At 35.8% G+C, this 13939-nt stretch overlaps 1 protein-coding gene across 2 annotated transcripts in view; it reads right to left on the bottom strand.

Annotated features, from left to right (window-relative positions):
* The window catches only part of LOC149839583 (protein TONNEAU 1a-like), a 94085-nt gene that overhangs the window by 19356 nt on the left and 60790 nt on the right, over positions 1 to 13939 (bottom strand). The window contains exons 5-8 of one of the 2 annotated variants that reach the window (XR_016431336.1): positions 5204 to 5337; positions 5086 to 5111; positions 4841 to 4997; positions 2484 to 2609 (exon numbers count right to left, since the gene is read on the bottom strand). Coding sequence is in view for 1 of the 2 variants with exons in the window: in XM_090002651.1 (XP_089858777.1) it covers positions 2552 to 2609; positions 4841 to 4997; positions 5086 to 5111; positions 5204 to 5337 (375 nt within the window). In the remaining variant the exon portion in view is untranslated. Of the gene's footprint in view, positions 1 to 2446; positions 2610 to 4840; positions 4998 to 5085; positions 5112 to 5203; positions 5338 to 13939 lie in introns of those variants that run through there. The other variant, XM_090002651.1, reaches the window with a different exon arrangement.

Genomic DNA, 13939 nt, shown 5'->3' with positions numbered 1-13939 from the left:
TGCTTCTCTAATGTAAAAATGTGATCTTTTGAGTTGTGAAATTTTGGCACATTGTGGGCCATTAATTTTTGGACCCTTTTAAAAACCTAATTACTTGTCATTATCACATGATTCAAAGAAACAACAATCATATTGGGTACTTGCGCCTCAAGGTGTGATGCGTGCGCCTCACAGGTGGGGCCGAGGCGTTGCTTCGCACCTCGAAGCACAACATAGAAGCATATGCTGATATGAGGGGTACGCCTCACCTTAACAGCACGTGCCAAGGCGAGGTGAGCACCTCAGTTGCAAGGCTAACACTATAAAAGAAAGGTCAATACCCTGTTTTACCCGTTGATAACAAACTAAGACAAAATATACACATTATAAAGAGAGAAAGGAAGAAGAGGTCGATCCATTTTGGCCCCTACGCCTTTTGTCTTCTCCTTACTGGCCAGTGAGGGATTGTTAAAAACGCAAGGACTCCGACCCAACACAGAATTGGACTTCTAAGTAGCAACGACAATCTTTGACACTTGATTTAAATGGGTATGTCTAGATCAATTGGTTAAATTGATGGATGATCCATACTTGAATAAGAAGCTTTGATTCGATTCTCAGAAAACTTCACCTGCTAGTTAGAGGCTCACGGTTGGCTGCACAAGGCCGGTTCTAATCAAACATAACTCAATCAACAAATTCATCGGGAAAAAAAAGTGCAAAACAAGACCTAGGTCTTTGACTCGAGTCCCAAGGCTACATTGATTTGTTGTCTCTAGCAAGGTCTTCATAGGCCATCATGTTGACTAAATGGAACCCAGTAAGAAATTGGCAAAACTATGGCTGATTCCATGGCCAATTTGCTGTCAGTCCTCTTTATCCAAGTTAGATTGTCAAAGAATAAAGTTTGGTGCAGCCTTTAATTAGTTCTTCCTGTTGTCACAATTGTTTTTGCTGTAGGAAGCTGCACTTACAGAACCAAAACCAAAACCAAGGGAGCTCCTCTTGTCTTGTAGGAGCAGCTAGTGCACGTCACCTTGTGTTGAGACGTTGCAGGTTCAAAACCCAGTGGTATAGTTGTATAACTGGTAGGGCCCAGCTTGCCTTTAAAAAAAAAGTGTGCTAATTAGGCATTTATATTTAGTTACTTTTGTTTTGATTTACTTCCCTTAAACCATGTTAGTTATTTTAATTAAAAGAATGCTTTTAGTATGGTTATATATGTCATCTCTTTCGGGTGTCAACACACACTCTTCTCTTGGAAAGCTCTCTTATTGAAAGTTACAACAACAACAACAACTACGCCTTCATCCAAAAACAATTGGGGTCGACAATATGAACCAAAAAAGAAAATCATTCTGGGTCTTCCACATGAATCCTTCTCCTCCAATCATTTCTATCCAATGTCATGCTCTCGGTGAGGTTCAAAGCATTCATATCCTTTCCTATCATCTCCATCCAAGTCTTCTTAGGCCTACCCCGACCTCTTTTAACTAATATATTTTTCCATTTCTCCATCCTTCTAACTGGAGCATCATTAGGCCTTCACCGAATATGTCCAAACCACCATAAACGATTCTCTCTCACCATATTTTCAATGGATGCAACACTTACCTTCTTACATATCTCCTCGTTTTAAATCTTATCTTTTATTGTATTTCCACACATCCATCTAAGCATACCCATCTCAGCTACACTCATTGAAAGTTATTTATGGTAAAATGTTTGGTTGTTTAATTTTATTTTTATTGCATATTTGCTTTTTTTTTCTTGACTTAAATTGTTAGTGGATGTAACACTTGCACTTCAACGCCTCCATACTTATGATTAGCTTCACGGAGGGTACAACACTTTGCCTCCAAAGCTTCTAAAAACATTGAGAAACAAGGCAGATTACTAATGGTGTTTCCTCTGAGGGTGTTCATGAGATTAAAAAAAAAGTCTCCAGGCCCCTCATTTGAATTCCTGCTGAATGGTCACCTCTCATTCGTTTTGAAATTTGGTGGAGAACCAAACACACCCTAAGCGATACATATTCCATGAGAAAAGGCCCAACTATATTTGACTATGGTCTTATTGCTATTACAGTATGTACACAGGCATGTACAAAAAGCATTTCCTTTGACTGTTCACTAACAGTGTAAGTAATTCTTATAAATGGACTTGTTTTTTTTTTGGTTTCGAATAATCAAGCTGGAGTTAGGCGGACCCTGCCAATAAAAACGAAACAAAAAACAGAAAATTACATTAATCCATAATGGGATACCATTTGGGAGGCCTATCTTTCCATAACTATCAGTGTTCCATTCAGCCAAGCTTCACAAGACTCGGAACATATAATTGCTCCAACCAGAAAGCTCATCCTAACGTTACTTGCTCCAACCAGAAAGCTCGGAACATATAATTGAAAAACTAAGATAGCCGAACAAAAACAAGAAAGGAGGAATACAAAACAAGGAAAAACTGTACCAATTGGAAATGCAACCATGAAAAAGAAAACATACATCAAGGATTCGTGTATCATGGAAAGGAAAAAGCATCAAAGACACTACTCGTACAGAAGTGACAACCATCAGAGGTGATCTCGATCTGGGTGAACATCATCCTCAGAGGTTCCATCCCCGGCATGCCTGCAATGAGATCAGTCAGCCCCGGCTTCATAACTTTCAATCAAGTGTAAAACAAAAGATGGTTGATTGCATTCACATAAGAGGCACTTCATGAGAGGATTATCATCGCACATGCACTGTGTATGACATTAAACAAAGCAGAGTGCAGGGTTGTTCCATATATTAAAAATTTGAAATTTTCATATAGAGACCCATCTTTCACTCTATGTCACAAAAGCAGAACCATGTTTTCAAAAACAATGTTTTAGGAACCATCTTTTTGAAGAAACAGACAGAAATCCAAGCAAATTTCACCGTTAATATGCATATGAAATGACTGTTCTACCCTTGTTTTCCCAACAGATATTTCATCCTTATGCTATGACACATGGGTAAGGGTTCAGGTGTGGCTATGTAGGGTATGACATGTAAATATCAGTCCTAAATTGTCATTTTTATAAATACAGGCTTCTTTTGAGATATAGTGTAAAAGATGGACATTTATACGCAAACTTCCCCAAATGAAAATGCAGGCTTCCAGCACATTCTGAAAATCAGATACAATTTCTGAAATCAAATAGCTAATCGAGAATTATATCAAAACAATACAAATTTTAGTTCTAAAAATATCTATGTAGCGCTAGGGGGTGCCTAGTCGGTAGACCCCTGAAAAGACTAGTAGAGGACTAAGCGAGACTAGTCGATACCCCAACTAAAATATAAAAATGTATACAAAATATACATAAAAATATGTTTAATTCTTTTACTAATAACATGTTTTCATCACACAAGAACAAAATTACACATGCTTTCACAAAATACATTAATATACATAACCAGAATATACATATATATAATTGTACACACACACACACACATATATATATATATATATATTCAATTATTCATAACATATTCAGTATAATCAACAAAATATGCTTTCAGCCTTTCACAGAAGCACAATACACATACATATATAAATAACATATTACATAATCCATAATACTAAACATGCTTTTAGGATTTTATAGAAAAAATCATCAGAAACAAAATAACACATGCATATATAAAAAAAAACATAATCAATCAAAATTAATTGTGAATGCTTTCAATGTTTCACAGAAAAAAAATTACAAACACACACAGATATATATATATATATATATATATATATATATATATATATATATATATATATATATATATATATATATATATATATATATAAAAGCATGTTTTCATCATTTCGCACAACAAATTATACACACACATATATATATGTATACATAAAAACAACAGAATATTTATAATAATAAATGACTAAACTGCCTTCGTGTCTAGGTGGGGACAGCTTAATCGCCGACTAGGCGTCTTAGTTGGTGCTTAGTCTGCAAAATTGGTACCTTTTAAGGTACCCACCTAGGAATTGCAAAGCCTAGGTGTTTTACTTATACCTAGACTGACTAGTCGGGGCTTTTGACTACATAGAAAAATCTGCAGAACACAATAAGGTCACTGCAATTTTTTTCAGTCTACAACTAAACTTAAAGTAATCCCCCCTTCTAAACAGAGCCAAAAGACCTGAGGCATACCCTAGAAGTCACAACATAGGAACTTTGAATAATCAAGAAAATTGTGAGGCTTCATATCACAAAAAGTCCCACAGGAAGTAGCCAGCATAGGGTGGTAGTTGTTCAGATCCCAAACACGAGCCTTCCCTAAATGGACCTGCCAGAGCTGATTTCAGAACCCACTGTCACCCAAACCTGGACCAATTTAGGCATTTATGAATCTGATCATAATTTTGATTTCAGACCCATCTTCTTTACATAGAAAATTTGGAAAACCCTGACAACCTATACTGCCTGTGTCACAAAGACATGAGGAGGCATGACGTGGGTTTGACTCGCAAGTTCGAAAAAAATTGGAAAATAGGACAAGAATTTTTTTATATTTTAATATTAAAAATGTATTTTTATTGAAATAAAGCATTAGACCATTAAAAATATTAAAATATTGTCCATACATGTCGGTGTTACTATCCGAGCATGTCTGCTCGTGTCACCGACTCACCAGCATATCCCTGTGACAGCCTACTGCATAGTCAGAGATGGAACAGGACCCAGGAAGAGTTCTTGAAGATAATGAACTGGACCATATGTACCACACACCCTTAGGCCAAGCCATCATCATATAGAAAGCAACATTTAGCGCAAACAAGCGGGAAGAAATTTTCTAAAATTAATTCCTACCGCCATGATGACGTCAAATTCCGTGCTTTTCTGTCCAGCTGGATATTTTCTAAAGCATTTGAAGCTCGAATCACATCATCCGAAAGCTCATCATTGTCATATCTCCAACTGTAATCATCTTTCCTATAACCAGTCATAGATGAGCTCGGTCTCCTATCTGAAAGATTCACAAGTCATAAGCCAAAAAGAGAAAAAAATATGTGAAACTATTCATTACTTTAACAAAATCATTTCTTCAACATTACCAGATGGTTGTGAGACAGGAATATGCCTGTTGAGCCATTCAAAATAAGGGTTAGAACAAAACACATAGAAAAAAGGGAATAATTGCAAGAATATTTTGATTAGAAATAAAAGCAATACCTCCCTAATGGAGGTAAGCCTCCAGTGATGGATGAAGAAACAAGTCTTCGTACAGCCCTCGACTCGATGGCAGTTAGTGACTCTGCTTCTGAGCTAGGCGTTCTTCTCACATTTCCCCGAGCTTGGGAAGTTACCTGTTGAATAACCCAAAGTTTAAAAACAAAGAGATAAATTTTCAAATGGGAAAAAGGCAAAATGCAAAAACATATATTAACAATAGCGCACATAGAGAACATTTCCTATGACAATTTAATCATATTATTTATCTCATGGAACATGACTTTAACCCAAAATCTATCAAGAGCAACAGAGATAGAAAACTTAATCAGCTTTTGAAGGGACAACTCTGTAGCAAAATTTGAAGGATCAACAAGTCTGTGGATCAAGTTAACAGTGGATGGAAACTTGATTCTTGTCCACTCATGCCAACATATCTGGTATAATGGCGCCTCCACTAATTTACTTAATTCTTGAGTTCAAGTTAATCCCCAGAACAGCAACTGTTTTAAAGACAAAATAGTGAATCAAATTCCAGGGCACCAGCACCATCATACACAAACATGAAGATATGGTCCATGGTCTCTATTAGGATTAGGAAGCAGAGGTCTATTCTTGGTCCAGTATATTTTTTGTAGGTTTGACCTTCTATACATGTAAATAGTCTATTAGTCATTGTCTAAGGAGCATTTTTCTCTTTTCTCAAGTAATCCCTTTATAGAAGTTGAATTAATAAAATAGAGGGGGTCAATCAAGTTAGACTTAACCCACATGCGCCCCCCTACAACTTCTCCTTTTATTCTTTTTCTTCACTCTCTTCTTGTCTCTTTCTTTCCTTTCCATTTTTCCTCTTTTAACTAATTGTGCAGGTAGTGAGTAACAGAACAAGCACAATAGAAGCAAGACAGAGGGCACAAGAAAGAGGGAAACAGAAACTCAGTTAGCCTTGAATTGAGAATAGTGATATAACTTATTTGGGGTCGACCCCTCTTGGATATACAAAAAGACAAGAGTAGCTGTAATATTGCATATTTTTTCATGTTTTTTAAATTATATATTTAATTAAATTGATAAAAATCATGAAAAATATATTAAAATATAGGTGATGTCAGCTGGGTCTGGGCGTGGCCTAGAGTCCACTGACAAGACCTAGTTGAACCGGTTATAGTTTGAGAAATTTTTCGTTTTTAACCTTTAAATTTGAGCAAAATTCAGGCAAAATTCAAAGTCAAAATCAGGTATATACACACCGTTAGATGCGCTTTGGAATACTAATCGCGTTGGCAGCTTGTTTTTCCAAATTCGGATCACGGTTGGCCCGAAAATTGCATTTTCAAAAATGACCCACCTCTATTTTTGCATTTTTCTGGATTAGATCGGACTGAATCCGCTCTGTTTGATCCAAGTTAATATAGATCTGGAGCCAGTCCAGGACCTATATTAACTACGATCTGGTCTTGGTAGGATTCATATAGATTTGGATATTGAATCCAGATATAGATCCGAAATCCATCCATGGCCAATTTAAAACTTTAAAATCAACTTTAATTTAAAAGAGGATGAGGTAGAGTCCTACCTGGGGTAGGACTCTACCCCATAGAGACTTCTAGAGGGGGGGTGACACCCTCTGAAATATTTTTTAGAATATTAAATTAAATTAAATAATAAATAAAAATTAATTAAATAAGATTATCTAGAAGAGGTAGAGTTCCACATTGAGTAGAACTCTAGTCTCTTAGGCCTTGTCTAGAGGGGACACCATCCGCTTCTAGATTAGGATAACTTAATTAAAAATAAATAAAATAAAATATGAAAAACAAAATATAAAAGAGGGGTTAGTCTCTCCCTCTCTCTAGAACTCATGTTCTAGAGAGAGAGTTAGAGAGAAAAAAAGGAACCCCAAACTCATGTGAGGAGAGTAAAAAAGGAAAAGAAAGAAAGAAAAAAAAAGAGAGAAAAGAAGAAAAAAAATTGGTTTTTCATACGTCCATCGATTTTTTTCTAGTCTTTTTCCATGCTACGATCAAGGTACGAGTTTCTCTCTAAGTTCTTACGGGAAGAAATATGTTTAAATCGATTCATGTATAGGTATTAGAGGGGAAAAGGGCAATCTGAATTTCAAAATAATATATATTTATGTATATGTATTGTTGATTTTATGTAGATAGATGCATGTGTATATTTATTCACATAGATGCCGATTTCCCTATTCCATGTGTTTGAAAATACATGTCGATTTTCTTTTAATGGCTTTTCATGCTAAATATATATAGTCCTATCGACCTTTTGATCATATTGCTGAACATGTGCTTACGGTTCTTGTGTGATGAATTTTTAGCATGTTTCTGAAAAATATCATATGGTTCAGATTTGTTTTTGTTCATGTCTATCGTATATTATATATATACGCACTTTGTTCATATCTGATAATTTCTTGACATCCATATAGTTGAATGGGTTATTGTTCCAAATTTATATATGATGCATACAGACAGATTTTCCAAGTGTATGGGTTGACAAATCTGATCCAGATCTGCCGAGTTTCTTAAGTGTGCAGATCTGGCCAGATCTGCCAGGTTGGGTGCATTGTTTCTGATCAGACTTGCCAAGTTTCTTTGTGTGCAAATCTGATCAGACTTGCAGAGTTCCATTAGGTGCAAATCTGATTAGATTGAACAAGTTACATTGTGTGCATATCTGATCAGACATGCCGATTTTCTTATGTGTGTAAACCTGATCAGACTTGTCGATTTTTATAAATATTCAAATCTGATCAGATCAGACTAGTTTTATGACATGCAAATCTGGTAAGATCTAACCAGTTTTATATGCAAATCTGATCAGATCTGCTCAGTTTTATGTTATCCAAATTTGATCAAATCTGCTCAGTTTTATGATATGCAAATCTGATCAGATCTGCCAAGTCTCATGTGTGCAAATCTGATCAGATCTGCCAAGTCTCATGTGTGCAAATCTGATCGGACTTGCTAAGTTTTCTTGGTATGCAAATCTGATCAGACTTGTCGATTTCCTTTAGTGTGTGAATCTGATCAGACTTGTCGAGTTTCTTGTATACGCAAATCTGGTTCTGGTTTGCCAAGTTTTATGGGGTACGTAAATCTGATTAGTTTCGCCAAGTTTGGTGAACTACTATGGATCAGATTCCGTCGAAGATCTATCGAATAGATGATTGTCAGATTTGTGAATTCAGATATGCCCGGTTGTTGGCTCGATAAGAAATTTCTGCATAGTCATTTGAGTACGAGTTTGGTAATGTACACGTTTAAGATTAATGTATGCATTCTTTCTGAAATGGTACATAATCATGAATTTGAATTGATCATATTGCAATTGTGTATATCATACACATGAATCTGAAGTTTATTTGATGTTTTCATAAATATGAAAATATGCATGTTTGGATGTTTATGCATGAAATTGATTATGTTAATGTGTTCTGCAAGCATCGATTGGCATGCGTATGCGTTTGGTTTCATATGCATTCATTTAGGTGTTTGAATATGCATTGTGAACATGTTCTGAAATAATGTGTGTTGCATGTTCGCTGAAATTTTGCAAAAGTGTATAAATTACTTGTGAGATGTGTTGGTGGTCAAATGTGAACCACTGCGGGCCGTGTAGACCAAGAGCATGTGTTGCTCCACTTATTGTTTTTATTTATGCATTACAAAATTTATTTCTGAAAATTTTGGTTTTCCAAAAGTAATTGCACTGTCAAATTGTAATGGGTCAGGGCCCGAATTTGTGTGTTTTGCATGAAGATTTGCAAAACGGTTCTTATGTAAAAAACTTGAAATTATTTGAGATCAAACAGTGTAATTAGTTTCTTCCTTTATGTCCCTTCTACAGTGTGGGAATCTTGGATGGCGATCTTGAGGTACGTGAGGATACTAAAACTCCATGTGCGATTGTGCCCCTGAACCCGATATGGTGGTTCACCTCCCAGCCACGGTTTTAAGGAGATTTCATCCACTTTGTCTGGGGGTGTTGTTGTTGACTCATTTGTAGTTTTGGTATACCAAGTAAGTGGCGTCAATGGTTGAGGATTTTCATTGATGTTCCGACATTATGTGAGGATTCCTAATGTTTCGATGGAAGGTGAAGATTCCTGATATCGATCGAGGAACAAGTGTGAAACCCTGTAATAAAATACAAATTGTGTGTTAAGCTACTGTTTGGTTTTTTAAGAGAAATTCGTACAAAGGATTTTGGTTCTTACCCGTTTTCTTAAAATTGTTTCAGAGGCTCGGATGCTCAATGATGTCCTGACTAGTTGGTTAGAGACTACGAGCCCTGTAACCTATGTCACATGGGTGCGGGTGCGGGTGCGGGTGCGACACGGGTGCGGCGCAATTTCAAAAATTTTGGACACGGGGACTCGACTATATATATATAAGACTCGGTCAAAGTTGTGCCCATTAGGGGACAAGTGATGAGTTGTGAAGGCATTCTGTACACTTTCTTCATACAAGAATAATTCACTTTTGGGCACTTTCTTCATACACTGTAATAATTCACTTTCTTCATACAGGAAAAAACCACAAAAACTTGAGTTGTGCCCATTCTGTACTTAAAACTTGAGAGTGTAAAGGTTTTTTAGTTGTGATGGGTTTTTTTCCTTACAGTTGTAGCCCAGAAAATTTAAAAAAAAAAAAATTTAAAAAATCCAAAAAATGGACCAAAATGACCCTGGGTGCGTTGACCACACCCAGGGTCGGGTTGATCGAGTCCGAGCCGCACCCGTGTCGGTGCGTGTCGACGCAGGTGCGGCGACCTTGGAGCCGAGTCCATGTGACATAGACTGTAACTGGTTTCTGGTTTTCTAACAGGGTGGCATTTTGAGATAGACAATTTTTGTGTCTAGACTATTTGATATTTTTATTAAATAAATAAATAAAGTTTAATTATTCTTCATTTGATTCAATACACAGTTTGGTTTGTGGTTTGGTATATTAAATTTGTGAGGCCCCGAATCCTTGGGTGAGTTTCTGCAATTGTTTTAAAAAAATTCACTATTTTTATGAGGGTCAATTGGGGGCGTTACTGAAATGAAATAGGGATCTTCGAAACACGAGCTTAGATTCTCAAGGGAAAGTGTCAAAAATGACACTAAAGCATAACCCTTAAAAAGGGTATAACTGGAAATAAAATAAAAATAAAAATGTATTCTTTATTGATATGAAAAACCAATTGCTTAGGAAGCATTGAAATTAAAATACAAGAGGGGTTGCACCCCTTTATATACACAGCTGAAAGAGGACTTAATAGAGCTGTTGGACACAGTCCAACAACTCTAAATAGAGCCATTGAACTGTGTCCAACAGCTCTATTGCTAGTCAAGTCTGGACAGGACTTGACTAGCAACTGTCATTCTAGTTCAAACTGAACTAGATGACATAAAGACAAAATAAAAATAAAGAAAAAAAGTTACAGAAAAGAAAGAAATAAAAAATATATTTATATATATAATAATATAATATTATTATTATATATATATATATACATGTACAGTTTTACATTTTAACACTCCCCCTCAAACTTACGGTACAATGAGCGAAAGTTTGTCTAAGAGAAAGTGAAATCGGAGAGCAGCGAGAGGCTTTGTAAAGAAGTCTGCTAACTGATATTATGAAGTGACATATGGTAGATCAATTATCCTGTGTAGATATTTCTCTCTGACGTATTCAATGTGTTTGGTGCATTCGTGGAATGTTCTATTACTGACAATGTAGATCACACTTTTGTTGTCAGAACACATTTGTGAAGCCTTTGTTGCTTCAGCTCCCATGTCAGCAAGCAGTCGTCGAAGCCAAACTACTTTCATGGTCGTGGTTGTCATGGCTCTATATTCAGCTTCGGTGGATGAGAGAGATACCTTCTGCTGCTTTTTACACCTCCACGAGATCAATGATTCTCCTAAAAAAACACAAAAACCAGTGGTTGAGTGTCTGTTATTGGGATCACCTCCCCAATCAACATCAGTATATGCAATTAAATCAAGAGAAGAGGAGGAAGATAAGAAAAGTCCTCATGAAAGAGAGGACTGGATGTATCTGATAACACGCATGACTGCTCCCATATGAACAAAAGTAGGAGCATGTTGAAATTGACTTGTTGTGTGAACATGTACTATATCTGGTCTGGTAATGGATAGATAAGAAAGTGCCCCGACAAGCTGTCTGTAAGGAGTAGGGTCTGCAAGAAGTTCTCCATCATCAATCTTCATTTTAACATTAACAACTTCTGGAGTGTCGACTTTCTTATCATCAGTAATACCAGACCTGAAAATAATATAAAAAGCAAATTTAGTCTGAGATAATAAATATCCTCTAGGAGAATAAGAAACTTCAATGCCTAAAAAATATCTCAACAAGCCTAAATCAGTCATTTCAAAATGAGATTTAAGAAATGTTTTGATCGTTTCAACTCCCTGTTTATCGCTTCCGGTGATAATCATATCATTCACATAGAGAAGAAGCACAATGATCCTGCCTACAGTTAATTATCGAATCTTGCTTTATGTCATTTACTTTGTCGCCGTGATGTAATGTGAACAGGCTTATGTTTTACATATATGTATTCTATATACATATATAACTTTATAAAGTATACAGTTTTGCGTAATCCTGCCTACTTTAGATTACGCATGCATGTATTTAAAAATGCAGATTTGCACATCCTCGCCATGTCACTATTTTTAAAAGGATTTCATATGCGAGATTTTAAGCTCGTATTATTCATTGTCTCGAAAAGCAAAACAAGTATTTGGCGTTTGCGTATTCGCAACTGAGTTTTCTCCTCAAACCAACATAACATAAAAGCTTCGACTATGTAGCCCTAGGTGGTGCATACGTCTGATCCTTCTCTTTGGTATCCAAAATGACTCGGATATTCCCTAGCCTAAAGCACGAGAGTTTAAAATTTCTAAATAATGTTGGGGTTTCTTTCTGAGAAATCGATATCCTTCTCATCGTAGTAGTACTATCAGACATGCACGGCATGTTAGTACTACGATGATTGGACGGGAGGTTTATAATAACCTCGTAGTGTGACAATGCACGATGATTAAAAGAAAATCACATAAATGGTGATGATGTTTGATTTGATTTAAAAGACCAGAGCATATTGAATGGGTTGTCATAAAATAAAACCTAACATACACATTTATTCTTTGGTTTTGTTAAAGGAGATGATAGGATGGTACAAAACTCAGATGGACAAGTTGTTAACAACTACGCTCATCGAGTAGCAATGACTCAGTGTCCCCAGTCATCGGAGTTAGGGGACTGGGCTACCAAAAATTATCCTAGGTGGTAGATTCCAATGACTTCTGCAAAAGTTCGGATGCATCCCCTTAAACAAGTGGCCTCTGAGGAATTTTCTCTCGATCATTAGCCGTCACCTTAGGAGCAGACTCAGCTAGTTGTCCGGGGTATCAAAATACATAGAATAACAAACCTTCGGGCAGTCTCAGTTGTTTCTATATTTTTTATGTGTACCCTCAGGAGAGTTAATTATCGAAACAAGATTATCATGCTCATTTTACTTATTCTAAACTGCAAATCACGAAAGAAACAATGTATATGTTAGTCTTGTTCAGAATTTTGATATCTATGCACCTACTAAATTTTTATAAGTCTGACCTGTTTTATAGGATACATCATACAAGTGATGATTAGGTTGATACAACAGGCGATGGTGCGATGAATTGATGATAAAGATCTCACTCTTTCTCTATTGTTTCGCTCCTGAGCACGTTTTGTAATTTTGTATAAGGGTTTATTTTGAAATTCTCCTTTTGTATAAATTTTAATTATCAAAAACCTTGTTTTGAATCAACGTGGTTTTAATGCTTATATGAAGATACAAATCCATTACGTAAAGGAAAGTAAATCTGTAATGCGCCCAAGGTCCGTTGACTTGTTATTTCAAACACTATTTTTTCGATGCACTGCCATTTTAAACTCTAAAAAATGATTGATTGCAAAGCATTTAAATTTGTCCTAAAAGATTACAAGTTAGGGATTTTGGGGCGTTATACTGACACTGCCACATTGGGGAAAACGTGATTGGTATACCAGATTATTATACAACCATGCAGTTATCTAAGTCTAGGGTCATGTATTGGAAGCAGGAATTTCAAAATTTGAAGGACAACACTATGAGCACAATGGATTATCTAAATAAAATAAAAAACATAACTGACCAGCTTGCGCTTATTAGATGATGCATATGTTAAAATGTACATATGTAAATATTATATAATATATATATATATATTATATTTTTTTCTCTATTTCTTATTTTTATTTTATTATTTTTTGTATCTAGTTCAGTTTGAACTAGATAGGTTGACTAGTCAACTAAACCATGGATCGGAAAGAAAAAAGATCGAAAAGAAACCATGGATGTATGAAAAACTGGTTTTTCTTCCTTTTCTTCTCCTTTTCTTTCCACTCTTTTCTCTCTTTCTTTTCTTTCTTTTCTTTCTTTTCTTTTATTCTCTCTCTCAAGATTTTGGGTTTTCCTCTCTTTTTTCCCTATAGCTCACTCTCTCTAACTCTCTCTAGAACATGATTTTCTAGAGAGAGGGAGAGACTAACCCCTTTTATATTATTATCTTCTTATTTTAATTTCTTTTTATTTTTTTCTAAATTGGATTAATCTAGAGGGTGACGTCCCCTCTAGATAAGGCTTAAGAGAGTAGAGTTCTACTCC

The sequence above is a fragment of the Nuphar pumila genome, chromosome 4 (genome assembly GCF_984573655.1).
Source record: "Nuphar pumila chromosome 4, dmNupPumi1.hap1.1, whole genome shotgun sequence".
NCBI classification, from domain to species: domain Eukaryota; kingdom Viridiplantae; phylum Streptophyta; class Magnoliopsida; order Nymphaeales; family Nymphaeaceae; genus Nuphar; species Nuphar pumila.
Note: the sequence above shows the minus strand (reverse complement) of the source record. Positions and strands in the feature narration are given on the sequence as shown.